Raw genomic sequence first — 24,110 nt, forward strand, 5'->3', positions numbered from 1 at the left:
CCTGTAGCGTCTGATGTCTTGGATGCACCTATTTGTCAGCACAGATGATAGCACAGAATTGGGGCTCAAGTTTACATGAGATCCTCAACGCAAATTTTGTCCGTTCTTAGTCTGGAACAATGTGACTGTTGTACCCCAGGGAAGGCTGCTTCGGTGAGCATGAACATGAAAACTGGAACTGTTCTTGGAGCTGTTTCAGTTTTCTCTCTGAAAAAGCAGGTGCATTAAAAAAAAAAAAAAAAAAAAAAGTGGACCCTTACCCACTGCCAATGTAAACTGTTTCTAAAATAAGCACAGAATAGATAATTAACAAAATGCTCACATATGACATTATTTCTTGTGGGCAGAGGGGGAGAGCAAGAGATCTGTTTCTATTTATAAAATATTTATAAAAAAATCCCTATATGATGAAATTCCAGAATTAGGGTTGTTTGTGTGTGGCCTTATGCATCCATGCATTTCCTCTCCTTGTACACATACATTACAGCAGCTTTTACTTGCATTTTTTGTAGGTTTCTGAACTCATTTCATAAATGTTTGGGTAGTGCTGAGGTAGGTATTGAAATGCAAGCCTGATGCAGGATTCAGTTAATAAAGATAAGAAATAAAATGAGGCTCTAAGTTGGTGTTATTGAAAATATCTTTTTAAATAAATGTCATTTTAGTCTTTGCAGATATTGTGAGTCTGGTTGATAAAAGTAACCATGTCGACATAATGTATTTAAATTAAGAAAAAAAAAAAGCAGTCAAGACACCTGCGATAACATTTTATTCACCAGCGACTGGAACTGTGATCCTGAAATCTCTGCTTAGCTTCTGCCTGATGCATCGCAGGCCTGATCTCTGCAGGAACTGTAGATGCTCTAACTTTGCGCTGATACTACAGTTGATCATAAGGCTCCCATGTGCAGTTAGAGTCCAATTCTCTACAGACAGATGATGGAAGTCAGTCCTTGCTTTAATAAATTTATAATCTATATAAGGCTGTGAGAAAATAGGTAAAAAACTGTTCCTTCTCTGAGTTTAGGCCTTCTGAATTGTAGGGCATTAAAGGACACAGCGACAGGATTCTGTTTTCATCGCTCTTCCCCATGCCTTTCTTTTCCTTTTTATTTTGTTCCCTTTAATTTTTTTAATTGACGAATTACAGTAGGACCCATTTCTAAAACTGCTGCTAAAGAAATGTAATCACGTGATTAATGGTGAAGTCTGACTGAAACTCATGCGCCCACTGCGGAGAGTTGCAGTTGTCACTGCGAGGTGGTGGGGATGGGCTCTTCCCTCTGAACTTTGTGCATTGCCCTGGGCTGTGCTGTGTCCTCGCACTTTGGTAGTGCAGGGGCCTCTGCTGCTGCTCTGCCTGTGAGCTTCACCCTGTGTCCCTAGAGAGCCAGGCTCCTGCAGGGCCTTGGGGGCGGTACGAGGCAGGAGAGAGAAGCGATGGGGTAAAACTGGAAAGGTTGCACCCACGTTCACATGGGAGCTTCCCTGATGTTGGCTGGCAGTATCTAATAAAGAGGTAGTTTTGTTCCGATTTAGCCAGCAAGCATTAAAGGAATTAAAAGATAAAGAAGTTAAAACATCCACTAAAATAAAGCTGCAATTTTGCCACTTAGAACGGCTGTTTTTTTTCGGGAAGTGGGCCAGAGCTGACTTGTGTGATCKCTGAGTGCCCTGCCTGGTTAAAGCAGCAAAGATGGCCTGTCGGGGTGTCTCTCCTCATGGGGGCTGCCTGGGGTTCATCACCCAGCCTGCCACAAGGGTAGGCATGGCTGTAGGACCTGACATAGGGCAGGTTTATGAGACTTCCTTCCTTTTCCCCACGACTCTCTACCTCTCTCTGAAACATGTCTTTCTCCTTTATTGCTGCAGCTCCAATAATATATTAATTTATGAAGTATGAAAAATGAGGTAGTTTTGAATTAACAAGGAGGGGAATGGTGCTTCACAGTCAGCAGGATAATCAATCAATAGTAATGAGTCAGCATGTCCTGTTATTAAAAATAATAGAATGGGTGGAGAGCAGCCCTTGGAAAAGGGGCAGGTGGGACCTTGCAGAGACTGAATAGTGCTGTGACCTTGGTCTTTAGTGATTAGAACTAATTCGCCAGGACGTGGTTGCTTTTTCTTTTCTTTTCTTTTCTTTTCTTTTCTTTTCTTTTCTTTTCTTTTCTTTTCTTTTCTTTTCTTTTCTTTTCTTTGAGGAAAAGCATAAAAATAAAAAAACCCAGCACTCAAACCCAAAATCCTGCAATCCTGGTAAAAGTGTCCTTTTATTTTATTTTTTTTCCAAAATGAAGAATAAAATAAAGGAATGCAGTATTACTGATTGAGTAGTGTTTTTTTTTTCTTTTTTTTTTTATGACTAGGATAGCAGAGTCTACAGCATTCTTACTGGCTGTTGAAAGATAAGGATACTGTCCCTATTTCTGCCATAGACTTTGTGGCTTTCAGCAGTTTACTTAATCTCTCAGGGCCTTGCTTTTAGTGGAGGCAGTTTTTGTGCTTCGTCTATATAGACTTGAAGTGCGCTGGCGCAGAGGAGCTTCTGTAGTGRCTGTGAACCCCACACAGCGTGTTGGGACTGTAGTCTCACTCACGGTGTCTGAGAGCTGTGCTGTTGTGGCTATTGCTAATTCAGTGATGTGTCCAGAGCTCTGGTTTCACWCTGTGTTACTCCCCTTCCATATCTCCTGTGCTTCCCAGATGGGCACATCTGCCTTGTACTGTGTGTATGAAATGATTTTATCCCAGGTAGCACTGTGGATCTTTGAAGTCCTTGAACGGTTCTGTTTGGAGCTGTTTTTCCTTTGGCATGGAGCTTGGCTGGGCTAGATTTCAGAGAAACCTTTCAGCAGTTCTGAGACTGCCTTTTGCACTAGCCAGAGTTCATTACTCTTGACTCTGTCCATGTTAAAATGCCCTGCTTCTTTATATACAGACATTAGTGGACATTACACATTAGTGTAATGACAGAGATTTTTCAGGTGGTGCACAGGTGTAGTYAGGGTAAACCCAGGCCACAATTTTCTCATAAATCTGGGGAATCAGCACTTTGGCCAGTCCCCATGTGCTTCCTGTCTGAGGAGAGATTTATGCTGCTGTWCACAGTGGGTCCCACAGCCCTGTAATTCTTTGTTGCAACCTGTCTGGTTGTCCCTTTTGTAATGAAAAAGCTTATTGCACATTTTTTGATTCCCTTGGAAAACACCTTCTGCATGGCTGGCCAACATGATCTTGACAAACGGTTGGAAGAAAGCAACAAGCCTTGACAGAGTCTGCATGGAGACAGGAGTGGGGATGAAGTGGAGATGGTGAGTGCAGGGCTCAAGAGCTGGAAATAGGTGGAAAGATGGAGTCAGTTGGCAGTTTTGTGACTTTTGCCAGTTGTTACCTAAACCAGAGTGTTACRGGTGAGCTGGAGAAAACCTTTCTCTCTTCCATCTTGCCCTCCCTTCAACCTGCTTCTTCAGGACACTGCCATGATCAGAGCTTGGCTCGTGTATATGCATGGGAAGATACAGAAAGAAGGTAAATGAGTTTCGTAAGGCTGTTGAGGTGTCAGTGGCACAACTGGAATAGAACACAGCAGCTGCACTTCCTAATCAGTGGGGCAGTCCCTCACTTCCTCAGTGCRTAATCACAGACAGGACTTCTACCATGAACCTGCAAGGACTGTATCACTGGGAGGCAGTTTTGCAAATGTGATGGGAAATGTGAAATCTAGTGAGCTGCTTGTTGTGAATCATGTTTCTAGGTTCTGAATCTTCCCTTATGTTAGGATCTTTAAAACTTCAGGTAAGATGTGGAGCTTCTGCAATGGTGGATAGCTTAGAGTTTAGTGCTACTGTGCAGAGCACTGCAATATCATGATTTTTTGTAATTTTAACCCCTAATTCTTGGGCACCTCAGCTTTCCATCAAGAAAATGGGATAGCTGCTTTTCTATTCCCTGTGAGCTTCTGCAGTGGGAGGATGTTAGAAAGAGAAATGCATTAAGGATAGTGGGGGGACGTGGGGAATAGRTGCCAGGCAAGTAAATTGAGATAGCTTGTTAGCATCTGGATGTGAACATTGGTGAAGCTGACTGTTGTCTATATTCTCTCTGCAATCTGACTAAAAAGCAGAAAAATAAGTGTGTAAGCAGTGTAAAAGCAATGATGCATTTAAAATTGTATTCAGGTTTAATGGCCTCAGGGGCGATACATAATACTATTTTTATTTTTCTGAAGAGTCACTCTACTGTCCTCAAATGAAATAGACTGCTGTATATGGGCTACCAAAGTTTGCCCCTATCAGTAACTATCCATGCACATCTCTCTGTTTTCTGTAATGGGGCAACTACTGTGAGTAAAYTTATTCCCATGTGTTAAGTGTTCTCCCAAGTGAGACCTATAATCAGAGAAATGTTTTTGTATAAATGGCAYTCTCAATTCCAGCAGCTCTGGTGCACACAGCCTTTCCTTGCTGATAACATTATTTTCTGTAACTATTTCTGCTTACACGGTAAGTTACCATAATGGTGAAAATTACTTTGTAGGTCCATAGAGAATAGAACAAGCATGCATTTACTCAAATAACATATAATTATAACAGTGAATACTGCTGCTTCCCCCCCCCCAACCCTCCATGCACACAGCCCGGGATCAGAGCTGCTCTGTGCCACTAGAAAAAGCTAATGACTGCAAAATGACAAAATGATGTGTTGGATGTTGCAACAGTTAGGGCTTTCCTATGCAGACCTGTAGAGAATGAAAAGACATCATGCTATGCCAAAATATTAGACTCCAGAGGAAAGCATAATATAGATTAAAAGCTTTACGTATCTCATCTCATATCTCACGAGCCAGGAGTCTCTTCTACTTTTTGTCCGGTCCCAGTCACGGTAGGCATGGTCAAACTGGATATATACAAAACCAGCCATAAAGTGATTTTGCTTGTAACCCACTTGGCAGCTCAGAGGGGCACCAGGCATGAATCTTCTGGGCTGTGGAAAGGCCTTTGGCAAGAGAGCTGAATGGGAGCTAAGAACAGCACATACCGTTGAAGTGGCCAGAGGAAGGTGGAGTTGCAGTGTCAGAGGTTTTTGATCTGTGGGGTGCCAGACGAAAMCCCCTTTTCCAATGTGCTGAAGGATGTGCAGTGCTAACAACAGGATGAACTAACTTTGGGTACACTCTGCCTTGCTATGATAATGAAAAGGTTTTACAGCTGAGCACATGGCTGTTGCCAATCGCTCTTTGCCAGGTCACACACATGCTTTTTGGATGGCTTCCATACCCACTGGCACCTGAAATTTAACAAGCAAGTGCTTGCAGTGCCTTGTAATTAAAAGTGAAAAGTACACGTGTCCAGTGCCAAGAAGACAAGAGAAAACTGGGAGACATGTTGTTCTGACCTGCTTAGCAGAAAAACAAAGATGAAGTGTTCTGCTTTGTTGGGTCTAGTTTGATGGCTTATCCCACTCCTCTGCATGCAAATTGGATCTAGCCTGGGATTTGGCATTGTGGGCAGGTTAGGATAACAGCCTTAGAGCATCTGAGTTCTTTCCTAGCTTTTTTTTAACCTAAACCTTAAATCTGTGATAAATTTTCTCTTCTTTACCTGCTGACAAAGATGGCAGAGTGGTTTTCCTTGAGGGACTCTTGCTCTGAAGCCAATTTAGTCTTGATTTGCACCTCATCCTTAGAGCATCCTGCAAGGTGTATCCGTGCTCTCAGACAGCTGCTGGGGGTGGTAACTAAATGAAGCTCTCTGTAGGGGATGGGGTGTGGGAGCTTGACATTCTGTGAACTGTTTGTTCTGGCATGTCGATTTATGGCAGAAATAGCAGCAATGCCAAGAGCCTGTTTTGATWTTTTACAAATTGGAACAATTAAATGTAGTTATAACCTAAATATAATTAAGTATAAAAAACAGTGGAGGTCACAAAGATTAACTAGGCTATTCACTGTAAACAAGACTGATAGTTTGATGTGCATCTCCTTGTGGATGRTAAGGGGATGGTGGTGAGTCTCTCAGTTTTCTCAAAGTCTTTCTCATATCTCCATCCACTTTAATATTTGGAAGAAGCCAGTGAAAGAAATGGCAAGATGCTGTCATCTCAGCTGTGTACTCTTCACTGACTGAGCCAACTGTGTGTAGCATACTCTGGGACTATATATTCCAATTTCATATTTAGTGTCTGAGTGTAATACTAATATGTCATGTAGATTATTTATTCTCACAGGCAGGACTTATACTCCCTTGATCTACTGCTCCCAAATTCTCTCCAGATAATGGCATGCTGAGTTCGCTGTAGCTAGAAATCTTAGTTTTGCTTCTAACAGAACCAGGATTCTGCTGAGGGGCTCTTCAAGTTAGTAGTGAACTAGAGTTAGTGCACTTGGTCCTGGTGATAGGTAGTACTGTTTGGAAAGCAGGTTTATGCTTGCGTCATTTCTCGTGGACAAAATGTTCTTGGTATCTACCCAGAATACTGTGATTGTTCAGACCAGTCATGGGATTTGTGATGAAACTCATTTGCTAACATGTACTTTTAAAGATGGGCTATCTAAATAGRTCTTTAACAAGGAGACAGCTAAATAATCATGTTGCAGAAGAAGATGAAAGACTCCAGCAGTGGCCCTTTTGTGTTGCAGCATCACCAGAAGACSCTGCTATTTTAGGTATACTGCACACAAATAGTTGGCCTTGCTTCAAACACCCAAAGACTGAAAGGACACAAAGAAATGGAGCAGTGAGGAACTGTTAATTCCAACTGAAAAATGAAGCAACTGAGTGAAGTACCCAGTGTTACACAGCAACTTTAAGAGGGTCCCTCATAGCTTTGTCCTGGTCATGATGACATGAGATTGTGTGCATTTTTACTGGTTCAATTTATTAGATATTCTAGGTAGAATGTAAATAAAACCCCTCCATGGACAAACACACCCCTCCATGGACACACGCATTTTCATGTGAGAAACCTGATTTTGATCTCTGTTCTGCTGCTGAACTGAGCAAGCATTTAGTCATTGACTTCAGTGAAAAATGTTGCTGTGMTATGTGTAGCAAAATTGTAGACGAATGGTGTTTTAGTGGAGAATACTGTGGTGAGATTTGACTTGGAGACTCAAAGATATTGGAATTGCACATCGGCAAGCAAACAGTTGAAAATGATATYTCACACCTGATCTGCTCTGGAATTTGCAGTGGGAACTGGCACAGATCTTGGGTACCTTCTATTGGAGATTGAATTAAAACAGGAACCTGATTTCTACCTTAATAGGTGGAAAACTTTATGAAAATAACTATTTTTCCAGACTTCAGATGATTCCAAGATGTTGAGAATTTGCACAAAAGCTGTCTCTATGGCAAGTWATCTGCAACAGTAGGCTACTATTCACCTGAATCTTATTCACATGAATTCTGGATTGTTAAAAGTAGCAGTGGCCTCTAGCTAAGCACGTTCTTAGCATGAATGTATCTGTGACTGGATTTTCCCATGACTCCAAATATGTAATGAAAGCAAATGTGTCAGAGAGCAGGACTGAACAGTAACTGGAGAAGTTTAAGGCTAGCTCGAAATAGAGAACTGWTCCAAATAAATATAAATACATAAAGCAATAAAACAATTCTTACTCAAGACAGTAAGAAAGTAGAATATTATGTATGGAAGATACAGTAATAGTAGCCAAGCAGGTATGAGTATCACACTGAGCACGTTTGTTTTCATTTCATCGCATATTACCCTTCACTTTGTCATGACGCTCTACTTTCACGTACCCTTTATAAGTGGCAAAACCCTTTACAAAGAAGCCATTGGGTTTGCGTGCCGCCTGGAACAGCCGGACGCACGGACACACTCTGATTATTCTCTTAAGCTTGGAAAGATGAGAACCCAGTGTTGAGGCTTTTTGACTTCAGCATCAGAGACCTGTGCTCTCTTCTCAAATCAGCTTACTTGAGTYTACAACTGCAGTTTCTAGCACAGACAGACTGTGGAGGAGATCCATCCCAGGAGATGGATACTCACAGAAACTCCTGTTAACATATAGATGGTTCGGTGATGAGCAATGGRATTCTAAAGGCTAGAGGTTGGTTTGTAATTACAGAGAAATCCCAATGGAAAAGAAGCTCTGKAGAGAGGTTAGCGTGAAGTACCTGAAAGGTCTTGAGAGGGCTATTAGGCTCTTTCTCTGCAGWACATATAATGCTGACCTGTTGCAAATGTCTCAGGAAACTCTATTTCATTGCTCAGTTTCTATGGGTGTCTGACTCATTTTTCATTATCTGATAATAAATACAGTAGTGAAAGTCACCTTTAACACTTAAAGATTGCTTGTATTTTATGGGCTTGTATTGAAGTGAATGCCAAGGTATAAAAAGCCTTATGGTTGAGRTACTTTTATAACACATGCTTCATAAACCCTTATAAAGTGAGTGCAGTGCACTTCATCCTGTAAGAATACAGTGTTATGGTTCTGAGGGATGGTAATCTGATGATATATTCGTTAATTAAATCTGTTATTAATGTTAATTTTCAGGAAATAAGAAGTGAAGTTACAAGAGGTTGAAATGGGGCAGGTCCAGAAAATTTAGCCGTCAGGAAAGCTTAGTGTGTCTTACTGCTTCACTGATGCCCACAGGTTGTCCTTAACATAAGGAAGCTTTTGAGCCTTGCAAAGCAAGGAGGAGGTCCAAATCTGGACTACCCTGTAACACAAGGGATTACAGTGACTCTTTTTCTCCTAGGACTCAAAGTTAATAATAATAATAGCCCTCCACATGGCTGTTTTATTTATTTGGCTCCCAGAGAACAGATGCCCCTCTCGCCATGGCTGTTGATCACTCAGGGATAGTGTGGGTATGAGAGCTGATAAGTCYCATGCATGCATGTGCTATCCTCCAACCAGTGTTGGAACATTATGCCAGAACATGAGGGAAGATTTCTTCATTGCTGAGCTTATGAATAAATAGGACTTCTTGCTAGAGCAGATTTTTTTTTTTTTTTTCCACTGATGTCTTCCAGGTCCAGTCTCAAAGGTGCTTTGTGACAGTTACATCATCTTACTCCATAGAGAGATTTTTTTACCTGTCTGACTGATGTGCTGATCTTGGTCACCAAAAGGCAGAGTTTGGCTTCTGATTTCTAGATTCTTGCAGAAGTCAGTATATCTCCAGAACATTGAGCGGGTATCTAACACTTTCTGTGCATCTTCTGTAAAAGCTTGTGTAAAGTTAAGATGGCTTTTTAAACTAGTGCAGAATCCTGCAAAGTTGTTCATTATTTTGAAGCTGATTTATATGGGTATTTCTTTTGCTGGATAAGTAGACAGTTATTTGTGACACCACTGTTTTCATCTCAGAGGGGTTTGGGCTGATTTAATTAATTGAATTTTTTATTTGAACTAACTAATGTTGGGGAAAGAGGAAAGAAGGATGAGCTTTTTTTCTGCAATCAGTTGCGTCTGTCCTCCATGGAACTGGCACAGAAAGGTTTCAGGGGTGCTGTAGCTATATTCTAATGAGGTTGATATTGTGCATATATATCTGAGGGCATCATTTAACCTGCAGACCAGGTAGACTGCAGTAAAGGTGTAGGGGAAGAAGAATGGGAAGAAAATGAATAACCAGAAACTTGCCGGTGAGAAATTTAAAATGGTCAAACTTTTGTCTGAAATGGTTCAGTAGGAAAAAGGTAATTTTTCCATAAGAAGCTTCCAAACTATTGACGTTTGAACATATTTGTATTGAACTGATGTTTTGAAAGGAAAAAAAAAGGATTTTCTTATCTCTAAACCTTTAAATGTCATTTCGCTTTGGTTTTTCAGTTTCAAAAAGATAAAAGGACATCATAAGTCCAAACAAAGCAAAAATCCTCACTTTGCATTGACATTTCAGCATAAAGCGTTGAAACTTTTTGGCTCTTTAAACTCAAAGCTAATATGAAACTATGTGGGGAAGCAGACTTAACTCCAGAGGTCCTGTGGGATCCTACAATCCTGTAAATGTTTTAAGTTAAAATGGGAAAGGAAAAAGAAGCTTTTTTTTCACCAGATTCAAATTTTCCTACTGTCAATTTAGTTATAGTCATGTTCACAGGAGGAATGTCCTATGTTAAAAATCCTGACTGACTTTAGAAAGGACCTCATGTGCTTTTGAGTTGAAGGTTTAGTGTAAAGAAAAGCCTTCTTTTCACTTGTAAGCTGAGCACATTCGATATGGAAATCACCGTGAAGCTGTAAACAGGAAACTGCAAGTTTCTATTTCTGCAGCAGAGTTTGTTGCAGAACTACTTTTTCAATTGCAGAACAGGACRATGCAGTGCTGCAGTACTAACAAACTGGGATCCTTTGTAGTTTGGAGCTTTGTACGGAGGCCTGGGTGTTTTGTAGACTGGCTTTTTTTTTAATGTTCTGTTTATTTCTTTTTAAAATAGCACTTTATATTGGCAAATGAAAATGTGGTTGAGAACTCTGGAAAAAAAAGACCATTTATGAAAAGTGCATTAAAAGTGAAGAGGAAAATCAGAAGGCAGTACATAATGGTTTAATGCTATCTACTTTTTTCTGGGAACAAAAGGCATTTATTTTGGACCTGTCTTCTTTCTTCATTTACTGTGATGCTTCCTGCTAATGTAGCTCAGTGGTACTATTGCTGCAGATATTGTACCTATAAAACTTCTCAGTGCTGATTTAAAGAGATGTGCTCTGGTAATTTACAATCAAAATTTATGTTGGTTGGAAAAAGTAAAATAAAGGGATTCAATGAAAGCTAATATTAATAAAAATGCTTTTTATATGGCAAGCTGTTTCAGTTTTTGTCCAGAGGCATTTTATTAAAAGATTCAGCTGCATATAAAACAGATCTCTTCTGTTGGGAGAAGACAGAACCAGGGAGCAAGATAAAGCTGTGGAATTGGTTGCTAGGGATGTAGATAATGAGCTGAAGGGTAGAGGTGCTGTACTACTGCCCCCCGATAGAGAGAGTGTGCCAAGCAGGCCAGGCAGGGAGAGAGCGTAGCCATGGCAGGTACTGGGGGGAGAACTGAGTGTAAGGTATCGGGTCTTTGATGTAACCTAGGCAGACAAGTCCAGGCAGATAGGCACTCAAACTGCCTGAAACTCCAAGCCAGTGAGGGCTGGAGGATCATGTCGTGCTATGCCCATGAGACATGTGCTAGCTTGTTCCTGGTGTGGTTCAGTATTAAGCTTCTGGATCACAGTACTGCATTTTAGTAGCTTGGAGGAGAGGAAGGGGAGTGTGTAATCATCTTTATTCATTCACCTGGACATACCCTCTGTGAAACCAATGCTGGGGAAGGTGTTTGCATTAATTGAAAGGACACAGTTGGGATTTCAATTCGGATAGCAGGAGCTCATGTTTTGGGGCACAAATCCTACTTTAGTTTTTATTATGCAGCAGAGGCATGACAATTCAGTGGATCTGTGTTGTGATGGGGTGTGACCTTTCTTCCTCCTCACTTTCGTATTCATTACCAGCTCCTTTAAGGGTCCTGCACATTCCCCTCTTCACTAAATATAACAAGTGGCTCTTAGTTACTCCTGTCATTTATGTACCAGGTGCCTTGTGGCAGAGATAGGTAAGACATCTCCCCTCCTCATTCTTGCTGCTTGCAGCCTGTGCTGCTTATTTCCTAAGGTAATTTCCCTTTAAGTATTCAGAGTTGTTTCCTGATGACTTTCTGAAGATCTCAATCTGTATGTTATGGTTAATGTTGTTGTTGCAAGGAACTTGGTGGCTTCTCAAAAGAATTGTGCTTTTCTGCAGTTGGGATGAAGGGCAGCTCTGCATGTGTCATCATTGCCCCTAAAGCTCCTTCTTCATTCAGTAGCTCTCTAGACTTACAAAAGACCATTCTGAACTAGGCTGCTAAAGCTGAGCATCTTCCAAGTCCCAGGAACTGTTCCCTTCATAAAAGGAGATACATCGCATACCAGAAATCTCTCTTTGCATTTRTCTCCCATGGAGTTACCTACAGTTCTGTCAGATTTCCGATTTTTAGCCTGCTTTGTTTTGTCTGATCCTTACCATTCATTGCCAAGTGCACTTTGGAGGCCGGACTATATAGGCTCTAAAGGAAAATGGAGGTAGTATAAACCATCTCATCTCAAGTACATTTTCAAGGACTTCCCCTTAGCAGTAATCAATCCTGTTTCCCCTTCCCCTCTCCACTTACACTAGAGAAAGCAACAACTGAAAATAATATTATATATTCTAGAATGTAGCAAGGTGAAATGTAATTTCCTCTTTAATAAAGGCTGCCATTTAATTTAATGTTATAGAAAATGATTAGATCTTAAAAACCTATAAATTACATTTGACAACTCTCTGGTGCTACTTTGCTGTTCCTTATGGCAATTATAAATGGCAACACAAGGAACGGGCAGAAATGCTCATTTTGACTGGAGTTTGTTTATTGGCTCTTAATGAAAAGTGATTAATCTAAATCACTACTAGGGTGGATCCTTCACCCTGGCCCCATAATAAGAAGTGGCAGTTTCAGGTCTTTGACAAATGTGCTTCTATTTCATCTATCAAAAGCTGTTCCTCCTTCCAGTAGAAAGAAGACAAACAATAATAAAATAAAGCCAAGAGCCTCCCACTTTTATCTCTCTGCTTGCTACATTTCTGTATCAAGCAAGTATCTCTCTGTCTTCAGACATAACGAAACTACAGACTAGTCTTAGCTGCAAAACCAGTGGCCTTCTGTTTATTACTCTGATTGTGCCTCCTGTTTCTTCCATGTGGCCTTGCTTGGAAGGCTGCATGRTAGCAGAGATGTGCTGATGGCAAAAATTGATGCTTGAGTGCTACTTTCTCTCCATTTGAAGGAAAGGTTGCAGGAGTCTTTTGCAGGGTTGCTAACAGCACAGGGTGAAGGGAGCAAAAGTGACTAATGTGAAGGTGCGTACAGCAAAGTGCGATTGCTGTCTGTCTCTTCTAATGTTCTCTTTCTTCTTCCACCAAAGCTGACTGGTAATTTTCCCCAGCTTGATGGTTTTATTATTTGATCTTGAAGCCCCTGCTGTGCCCCCAGGGAACAAATTCCTGGATTTGTGAGCCATCTGGTGGACACAATACCTTTCCCATCTCATCTGACCTATTTCTTGAGCAACCCACTGATATGTCGTGTGTGAAAGGCAGGGTGGATTTTGTTGTGTGTGTACTGCACAGGTCTGTGCAGCAGTTGATTGTCCCATGCTCCTTACCTAAGGGCAGAACTCTAGCAGTGACCTTATAATACATGGCGTTATTAACTTTGTAACCTTTTGTGGCATCAGGTAGAAAATCTCTTTATTCCCCTAGCAACCTTTCCCTTCAATATAAGGTCCCTCTGGAATATCTTGTTATGTTGGCAATCTTGCATACCTTTTCCATTCTGCAGATGCAAGCGATTTTTAGTAGGGAAGTATATTACGATTCTCTCTCTGATACAGGCAATATGCTTTGGATGAACAGGGATTTAATTAGGGGCCAAAATGCTTTTGAACTCTTAAGTCACCAGTAACAGAAAGAGTGAGTTAAAACAATAGGGAAACCATTCTTGTTTGGATCAAAATGAAGTATGTTTTTTGTTCTGATTAGAAAGAAGAAACATATCAAAACTTCTTAGCTGATGGAGACCACGAAGGCCTAGTCTCAAGACTTATTCCCAAGGAATTGCTCTCCTGTGGGGATGTTTCCCATTTCCCATGCTGTGCAGCAGAGCACACTGCAGTGCACTTTCTCAGGGCTTGTAGTTTGGCTTTCTGTGTGAGCAGTGCGGGCTGCTTTTTGAGGCTAGGAAGTGGTATTTGTGAGGTGCCGAAGGAGGTCTGAGCTCAATAAGCTAAATTCCTAGAGATGGCTTCACCCTGGGACAACGTTCAGTTCTAGTTTTAAAGGCCCTTTAAATTCCTTAATGGAAAGGATCAGGGAAAAAAAAAAMCTCACTTTGACGCCTCTGAAACAGATTTCCTTTCTTCTCGCAATAAATATAGTTCATTATAGGGAAAACAACTGTTTAGAAAATAATTTCAAACTCATATGAGTTTCCTGTTCTATATCTCAAGTCTGTACATAAAACGGAGAGGTAGTTTCATGCTTGCCTTATATTAAGTTTCACTTTGTGACCTAGAGTTAATGAAGAAATTAGGATTAAACAAGTGCTAAATATTTGCTTGAGCAGAGTCTAACACACCAAGGGTCTTACTAGTCTTCTTTACTGATTTACTGTAACTAAATAGTTGCTGTCAAAGTTAGTGTCTCCCCATCATAGTCTTGATCTTGGAACTCTGCAAAGTTGGGCAAAAAAAAGTTTGCTTGGATGTGGCTGTATAACAAAACTGCATTGAAAAGGCAGGTTCTCATTCTGTTTTCCTGTCAAAAAACAGTATTTGTTTCAGCTATTGTATCAATAACCTCCAGTGTTAAGCACAGCTCTAATTTATTTCCCACTGTTTGTTTTATGGTACTGGCATTTGCTTTAATGTGATGTCGCTTTCTCTAGATGTTAATAAAATAGTGTTAATGTTTTTCCAATGTTTTTCTTGATAATSTTTACCTAGAGCATGGCATCTGATAATATGGCATCAGCCCATTTTATAAGATTGGCTATAATTTTCTAATTAAAATCTGAGACATAAAAGTGTTTTCCTACCTGTACAAATTGAGGTCATATACTTTCCTGCACTTGGGGAAAATTATGTTTTCATTGAGTATCAAATGAAGATCTACTCTGTAGATTGGAAGTGTGAAGTGTGAGATCATGTATTCATGTTTGCACGGGTGTGCACACACACATGTGCACAGTTTTCAGATCCCAGTATTCTCTGTTTGTTGGGGCTGGGGGAAGGAGGGCAGGGAGAGAGGCAAGGAGAAGGAGAGAGAGAGAATTCTGCATTTGGGAAGAGAGGTGCTAAAGTGGAAATGCACAAAGAAAGCCTGTTGTGGCTAGGTAAAGTTGCTGTACTCAACAAAAATCAGCTTTAATATCAACACAGAACTTTTTCATTCTTGTTGAGCTTTTTGAATTTATTTGTACAAAAATAAATTGAAGAAAAAGAATCACTGAACCAATCAGTGAGTGAATGACTAAAAACTGGAAACCAAATTAAAAAGAGCAAACTATTTGGGAAATGGGCTTATTTACACTCTTAGCAATATTCTGAATACATCTAATAGGAATCAATGCTGTATAACTTCACTTTCAAATGGTGTTCAGTTTCACTTTTCCAGTAACATTCTTTTTTCCTACTTAGATCATGCTTCTTAGTGACCCAGAGATTGAGAGCAGCATACTGATCAGCTCTGATGAAGGGGCCACCTACCAGAAGTACCGACTGAACTTCTACATCCAGAGCTTACTCTTCCATCCCAAGCAAGAGGAGTGGATCCTGGCCTACAGTCTGGATCAAAAGGTGAGGAACTGATTTAAGTTTCAGTGATTATTGAGCAAGTCAATAAGGCATAGTGTCTAGAAACTCCCATCTACGGAGATGATGAAGAAATTATTGTGTACGTTGCTGCTCTTGCTTTGAGGTCATGTTTGCAAAGCCTACCCAGTGACACTAAAGCAAGCTTGCTAATGGGAGTGGAGTTGCAAGGAGATCACTGTGGATATGGAAACTTTAGTGATGATGATGGTAGGAAGATGAAAAGAATCTGAGATTTGACATGACAGGTGGAGCTGTTCTAAAARTCTGTTGGTTTATAGGTCTCAGAAATTGAGCTGTTTTTGAGAATCCAGCACTCTTGAGGCTTAGTGGGTCTGTAACAGCTGGCTGTTGTGAGCAAAGGGATGCTCCTTCTGCTTGGAACTGAACTTAATTAATCTGGAAAAATAGTGAGTAGCAGCAAATGAGGAACTCTGTTGTGTTACCTTTAAAGTCACTTTGCTGTGCCTTGTGATAGTAAGACAAGTCTTCAGCCTGTTACTTTATCCTTAGTAAGTCTGCTTTTATGTAGCACTCATCTGTCCTGGAAGGTGCTGAGCAATGCAAGTGCAATGTGACCTCTTGTAAAGCGTTGTGGCTCTAAAGGGTGCGCTCCAGTTTGAAACAGCAGTCCCTACTACAGTGCAAAACAAAGGCACGAACCGGGTGATCATGTCACAAATTCTGGACGACCTGAAGCTTGTCAAGGTTTTCTGTTTCTTCTTTTTTGTTTCTGTCAACCACAGTCTGTGAAAAGTAAAAATGTGCTGAAGAGCCACTTTACGTTTTTCTCATTAAACTGTCAAATGGATGTGTATGTGTGCATTTTGGGTGAGATTTTCAATTCCTACCGTCATGTTGAGGGGTTGTCAAACTAGTCAGTATTGATTCCCTGATATATGACAATACTCCCCAAATTTGGGGCCTCTTGTATTTGACAATGTTGCCTTTGAAAGGTTAGTGCAAGTCTCTACCTGGGTATTTGAGAATACAGTTGAATAAATTATGTAATCTACTCCTGCTATACTTCCCAATGTAACCTTTCCGGCCCCTTGTTAACAGAGTGCTATGGCAGGCACCAGGTGTTTTGCTGTAATGCTACTGGTGATGCCTGAGTGACATTTGCAAGCACAAAGCTATTGTAAATAGACTTCTTTCACAGTATCACGTACTTATTGTATGAAGGAGTTAGTCAAATGTCAAATAGTTTCATGCACTCAGATGTTCAGTGAAACAGGGATTTTGAAGTAGGCTAGAAAGACCAATATATTTGTTTGATGTCACTGAATGGTTTGATGCCACTTTTAAACTGGAGGTAAAGATTTTAAATGGCACTGGCATTTGTACAGAGACAGCCTGAAAGAAAGAGACAGCTGATGAGGCACATTGATGTGAGAAGCCAGATATGATGTGCTGAGWATGTTTGCAAAGAGATCCAGCTGTAATGAATTGAAGCATCTGCTTTTGGGTTCAAACAGCATGAATCCATTTCTAACACTTTGTGGTCTTTTTATAACATGTTAGTAAGGGAAGGAGCAATCAAAATATAAACTGTGCACATGCTTGCCTGTGAGGTGGTGGTTGTGTTTCCCTCATCCAGAACTGCTATAATGGCTCAGAAGTATTTTTGTTCATGCCCCTTCAATATAACGCACATATGGAGARTGTAGCCTACCACAACTGTTTTCTCCTACCCAGAAAAGAGCCAAGGAAAGTGAAGTGTGAGTTAGAAATGCCCTGAGGCTGCTTGCATTTTATCCCAGAAACTGAATAAATTTGTCTGGAATGCAAGAGCGGAGATCGGGTAAAGGGGATCTGCAGTCTGTTGATCAAATAGAAGTGGATCARCTGGAAATCAGGCCGTGCCTTTATGTCTGCTTTTGCATGCAAGGCAAACTCATGATGCTTTTCTTCTGGAATCCAAGTATCAGTGTTCAGAAAGACAGACTCAAGTGCTAGTTAAATGCTGATCCTTGACTGGAACAACAGAGGGTGCTTTTTCCTGTTTGCTTAAAGTAACACAGTTACAGATTATCAACTACTTCTTGGCTTAGAAATAACTGTAAAAGAATCATGTCTCCCTGTTTTAGGATCACACAGCTTTACTGCAATTGTAATTGATGCAGAAATGTGGGCAGCGCTGTTAAAGCACAAAGGTAGTGCTATAGACTGTGGCAGTGGTTGYTTCGTGAAGTCCCCAGATTGAAATGACTGAAAGGACGGTGTGATACATTCCAGCCTGTCTGGAAGCAGTGGACTTGTCAAAGCTGAATTGCAACTGGAAGTCAGCCATGAACTTCTGTTAGATGGGGGTTAGGCTGATGTCAGAAAGTGTCTTTTGAGTTAAGAATGCCAAATCCTTATGTAGATCTGTCAAGTCTTGTGCATCTTCATAAGATTGTGTGGTTATYCTTCCCTCTGGTTTGCTAAAGCCTGATCTGGATCTTGCACCTTCACATTGCTGTGCTGTGRCCTCTCTCCCAGCTGTGCCTGCGTGTGCCACTGTCAATGATTACTTGATCTCTCTTCTGCTGACCAGTGGTGTCAGGAGCTCCTAAAGTAAGTGGGCAGAGGCTATCGTGATGCTCTGCAGTTCAAGAAGTCTACCTAAAGAGATGCTGTCAGGGCTGCTTCTTCCATTGCAGCCTGGTTTTGCAGGTCCTCCTCTGTCCCTTGCCTTTTTGTCCCTTTTCATATGGAGTGGAAAAATGTAGAGTCCTGTGAGGCCCTTGTGGAACCAGAATCAATGTAATCCCCCAGTCTAACAGTGGAAAAGCAATAACTTTTCAGAATATGGCGTCGCAGTTAGTTTTGTACTCAGTAAATATGAATTTCCTGTAGTCCTTTAGCTTGTTCAGGAGAATGTCATGAGAGTTCAGAGTAAGTGTTGATATATAAAGCTTGTCCTTCCTTTCCYGAAAAAGTGATGCCTTTCTGTGGTAATATTCCAGTCATTAATTTTTCCAGCCAGTCTCTGTTATGCCAATATCATGTTTAGTTTTGGTCATAAGTTGATGTTTCCAGTTTCTCCTGTTGCTCCCTCTTAATCCCAACCTTTACAGTCAGGTATGTCAGATGCTGTGCAGATTGACTTACTGTTCTCCTTCCTGTTCTTTCTATAACCTTGTTAGGAATATTTCCACTCCCTTAGCTTATCCCTTAGGTCCCTGTTTTTATTCTTATCTATGGATTTATGTTACCAGTCTCATGTGATCTTAGTTTAAAGTCTAAACCTGCAGTGCTCATGTCGAGAAATGACCTTCCATTGGTGGAGCCCATCTCTTCTTAACAGTACTTCTCCCTGAGATATGACTCCATGCTTCAGAAAACCAAAGGCTTTTTGACGACACTATCTCCTTTATCAATTGAAAGAATCAAATATGCCATCAGTTGACCCCCCCAAAATCTTTTATTGACGCTCTTTAATTTGTATTGTCTCTCTCTTCTGTTTGGGACTGTTTTGAGGAGCAGGGGAGAAGATTCAGTGCAGGAAATGGACTGCAGCAGGTTGTCTAAACTTTTTTTTTTTTTTTTTTTTTTGGATGGCGCTTCTGGTCACTTTATTCACTGAAGGACAAGTCACAGCCACCACCACTTGTTTACCCTTTGAAATATCCAAAGGGTAATTCAGGATAATTTGTCAGTAGCAGTCAACACAACATACCTGTTCCTGTTCTTAATTCTCCTAGCTAACTGTGACCATGCACCTTGCTAACTCTCTTATTTGGCCAGGAATGCAGTTATTCATCTATCCAGCATCTAATACCTTGACAAACCCATGTTCAGCTCTTTGATTTATCTTCTGATGAAAAGCAGACTTTTATTTCTGCTACTGATATTTAAATGCCTTATAATTTGTTTCATCTATGCAAGGAACCAATTAATTCTCGATAAACTCAGCTTTTCACCCCCATGATACCATTATGGGGAACAGATCAGTCTAGAGATAAAAATGGAAGGGAGTTCCCTGCCCTGTGGAATTTATCTCAGAATGACTTTGAAACTTCTCAGAGCAGCATGCACAGCTCTCTTGCTTGAATATTTGTTTAAAAGATAATTAAAAAGGAAGATATTAGGGAATTAGGGAAAAAGAGATTTAAAATATTTCAAACCACTGTTGTTAAGAGGAGAAAACTATGCGAAGAGATACAGACCCACCGTTTATTGCAGGCCAAAATGTGATTTGGAACCTGCTGGGAGTAGATGGGAGACTGAATAATTAATAACAGACCATCTGAAATTCCCTAGCTACAACATGAAGAATGTGAGAGAACTAGATAAACAAAGAGTTTGGTAATCAGTGCCTTTTTCCTCCATAGGGCTTAATCTTCAGCAGGAAGTGGCCAGAAGAAAATGAGTGTCTTAATATCACCTCAAATGAGATGATAAACAAAATCTGCAAGACCCTGTTTTATCACTGATTAGCACCTGACAGACAGTATCAGATCTGACTGGGGAGATTCCTTCAATGCTGGAGACATGGCAAATTATCACCTGAAAATTGAGTGTGTTTTTATGTCAGAGACCTATCTTGATTAGACACCACTGAATTTATCAAAAAGGATTGCAAATAACACCGTGACTACATGGGAGAGGTTTAATAGCCCAGACACAAAGAGCCAGAGCCCCCGAGGCAGCCAGGTGAATTCTCTTYTGGAGTTTGGGCTCAGGCTCCCAGGACAGCACAGGGAACGAAAGCTGGGATTTTTTCAACAGTACTGAGGTGCATAGGTATAAGCAAGTCCTCCTTCCATCAGCATGGCTTGAGACCCCACTCTTGAGTAAAACTCAGCTTTTCTTAGCAAGATGTCAACGTTACATTTAACAAGGAGAAAAACCTATTTGTGCTCCCGCACGGCCCCTTTGCAGTAGAATTGCTGTTTCATTGTATGACATGAGAGAACACACTGGGGCTCATTTCCCCTCATGGCTCATTTGACATCTGAAGAACATGATGGCTGTGGTTCCAGTCCTATGGATACAATATTCAGCTTTCAAATTTGTATTGTACCAATCTGGCATTTGAGCACCCTGTAGAGTAAAGCCTCAGGAACACCTACTGTATTTGTATTCTTCTCTCCCCTAAAGGGGAAAGAAATAGAGGAAGCTGCTATAATAACAACTCCTACAGGTCTATCAGATTCAGGGATGAAAAATGCGATGACGTTGCTCTGCTGGAAGGAGCGCTTAGTGTTTCATGTTTAGTGTAAGCCACGTTACAGTAACTGCACTTGGGGATCTCCAGCACAATGACTGGCCTGTTGATCTAGGTATTACACACGCACAGTAAAAAGCAATCCCTGCCCCAGAGAGCTTACACTTAAATGTGAAGCTGACAGACAAAGCAGTGTTCCCAGAGTATCCATAGTGTATTCAGGCACGGTCATTAAAGTGTTTCATTGCCTGACTACCACTGAGGACTGTAACAAAGTCAGAAACTGAACCCAGATTGAGTCCTGTTCCCATGACTTAACCACAAATACGCCTTTCATCTCTCTGCCTTTTGAACGCTCTTCTGAGAACATCAGGTTCTACAGAAACATCATGTGTCCTTTGCTGGACAAGCCACCTGCCAGCAGCTCTCCCAGGCAGGCAGGGCTCCATCAAACAGATAAGCTGAAATGTTAGTGCAGTAAGAAAAGAAGGGGAGTGGGGGGGAGAAGAAAAAATCAAACTAAACCCTTGAGATTGAGAATATTTAAAGGCAACTTACGGAAGTCTCTTCTTCAATATGGTAATGACCTGAACAATCAAAATCACTTAACTTCATTTACAAATCATGAATATGTATCAATGCCTTTAAATGAAAGGACGACTAAAACAGATACAGTGTTTGTTCAATTCATTAAAAGGAAGACAATTTATCAGGAGTTTTTTTTTCCACTCTTAAACTAAAGCTAAATGCAAATGTAGGGAAATCAAGACCTTACTGTAATTCTGCTGCATGATGAATATTTTTATAATCCTAATTAGAAGCAGTCATTTACTTCGGCAATTTCCCCAATCTAGCCAATTTGAAATTAAAATAGATGCCTTGATTACAAAACTCATTAGCAAAGAAGCACCCTTTTCGCTAACCAGTTCATTTGGAATGCACAAACTGAATGAAGTGAGGAGCACTTGTGTTGTCAATTGGCATAAGTGAAGTGAGCCTTAATTGTTAGCATTGTGAAGCATTGGTACTGCTGCATGTTTTATTGCAGGATACTATATCATTCACTAAATGTAACAAAAGCAGTTTTAAATGATTTAATTAAGCGGTGTTGGTGCACCAGGTAATTTTTATAAAGTCAAAAGTCACAATTGTTTGCATTTGAAGTATTGATGGGCATTACTGTCGGGAAGAAGACATATGACTCTGCATTTATCATTCTGATTATGGTAAGCCTGGCAGTTTTAATGGGTGATGAGAAATTAAATTATGCAGCACTGGCTCTACTTCAGAAGTTCCCCAATGAATTTTGTCCTAGCAAAATAGTGAACTTTGGGCTTGTGATGATTTGTGGTGGCAAACAGAAAGTAACTGCTTGTGAAACTTGATTTAGCTAGAACAGACTTTCTTATTGCTTTATATTTATGATATAGATGCTTTGTGAACAGATTTTTCTTTGAGAAGGAAAATATAGAGATAAAAAAAACCTGAGACACATTCGATGTTTAAATGTGCTCTACTGCTAAGAAACCTAGTTTATTTTATAAGAGAGTAAGAATCCAGTGGTTTATTGCTGGACCACACTGAATCATGGCTATATATTGATTCTRTTTGGAGACTGACCGTGGCAAGGASTGGTTATAAATACAAAAGATGGGAATAAAAATGAAGGAAAGAACAAGGTTYAAGAATAGGAACACCAGTAGCAGAATCTATTTCACCTCACTTTTGGGATCTAAAATATAGCCATATACGCCTGAATTAGGTGTCTAGACTCCCCATAATAGTTGGTACTGATCTACTGAATGGTGTTGGAGCACATGTAAGTGGCTGATCTAGGATGAGGATGATTGCACCTCAGACTTCATTATCTGTATCGACTAGTCCTCCACTGACTGTGAAGGATTTATATTACCCAGATTTAAATATTTGCCTTGTTGACACCTGAAATTACAAGGTAGTATAGGTAGACACCTGACATGAAGCCCACCCTGCTGCCTGGGTTTGTGTGAAAGGGGTCATGTACGATATGCCAATATCAGAAAAAATAGTGTGTGTGTGTGTGTGGGGGGGGGAACATAAAATTCCCTAATTCCTACTGTTGTGGCTGGAGCCTCTACTGAAGTCTCACCTAGGAGGAGAGAGCAAAGACAATATGCAAGAAAAGATAAAATTCCCAATCCTTAGCTGTCCTTACCTCTTGGTTCATGCAGCAGAATTAGCGTGATGGCTTATTTTCTCGCTTCCTTCTTCTGTAATCAAGATCCTTCTGTTTATAATCTCTAACAGGATTTGTTTGTGTAGATGGGTGAGTTATCTACCAGGTTGCCTCAGTGAAATGAGATAAATAGATGAATCCAGAAGGATATCCCTTTACTATATTTTTACTATAATTTACTTCTGCTAATATAACTACATTATCAGTCAAGAAGGATTTGAAAGCATATCTTAGCAAAGTCTTTTTATGCAGCTGAGAAGTACATATCTGAGAGCCAAAAGATGAACAACTGCAGAAGGTTCACAGGCAGTGGATGACATTTCCTCTCTGCTGCTCTTCTGTCAGAAGTGACTGGATTTTGTGAATCCTAGGATGCCCTGGTGATTTCGGCACCGTGCAGTTCCCAGTACCTCCCTTCTTGCCATGGTCAGGAGGAATCATTTGATTTATCCAGCAGTATCCGTGATAGCACAGTCCTGTCCTGGTTCTGTTACATACCACTGCCATGGGAAGAATATTTAAATGGCCCAGAAATTACAGATTGCTCTTTGTCAATACAGAGGCAGAGCAGACAAAGCAGCGAGAGAGGCTGAGGGGAAACTGAGGCACAGAAGGGTGAAGTGAGCGATGCAAAATTAGCCAGATGACCAGCGGCAGAGTGATGAAGTTACCCAAACTAACTAAATCATATTCTGCTTCCCTTTCTGCTGGACCACGTTGTCTTGTAGAAAAGATAATAGGAGTCTCTCTACCTGCAACTTCATCGCTCACTAAACTTCAGACTCTGATAGACCTTCTAGCCTTAGTAAAACCTCCACATGGGAATTTCATGTCAACAAATGCTGTAATTGTAAAGCATTGGTAGGGTGGACTGTGCCATTAGTAACATTGTAGCACAGTGATACACTGAGAAGCTCATATATTCCAGTCCAAGTTATTTAGTGGCTGTRTGTGAAATAGACTTCTCTAGTGCTGGAGGCTGGTGTGTGGCCCTAGTTTTGTTTTAGATTCTTTTACAAATAGGTCTTTCTCTCTGGTTTATTTTTCCTCCCCTTTGTGAGTCACTCCAAACYATCTCTGCCTCAAGTGCTTGGTTTCAGCAGGCAAATGGACCATGTTCTGATCTAATGGCACACCTAAGTTAGTTTACAAAAGACGTGTGCAGTCACATATGTTGCAGCTGAAATTCAGTGCGGCTCTATTGATTTAGCAGGGAAATGTTGATTTATACCATTGGAGGATTTGGCTTGAAAACATGTATGGTATTCTGTTCCCTCAAGAAAACAAGATAGATGTTGTTTACTCCTTTCAGTGTACAG

General features: G+C 40.6%; 1 protein-coding gene across 1 annotated transcript in view; it reads left to right on the plus strand.

The window, feature by feature from the left end:
• SORCS3 (sortilin related VPS10 domain containing receptor 3) overlaps positions 1-24,110 on the plus strand; it is a 304,653-nt gene that overhangs the window by 151,833 nt on the left and 128,710 nt on the right. Inside the window, exon 5 of the mRNA XM_085308282.1 lies at positions 15,248-15,406. Within this exon, the coding sequence (XP_085164408.1) occupies positions 15,248-15,406 (159 nt within the window). The remainder of the gene's footprint in view (positions 1-15,247; positions 15,407-24,110) is intronic.

Source organism: Rhea americana, unplaced genomic scaffold (assembly GCF_003343005.1).
Source record: "Rhea americana isolate MKP2758 unplaced genomic scaffold, rheAme1 scaffold_104, whole genome shotgun sequence".
Classification (NCBI taxonomy): Eukaryota; Metazoa; Chordata; class Aves; order Rheiformes; family Rheidae; genus Rhea; species Rhea americana.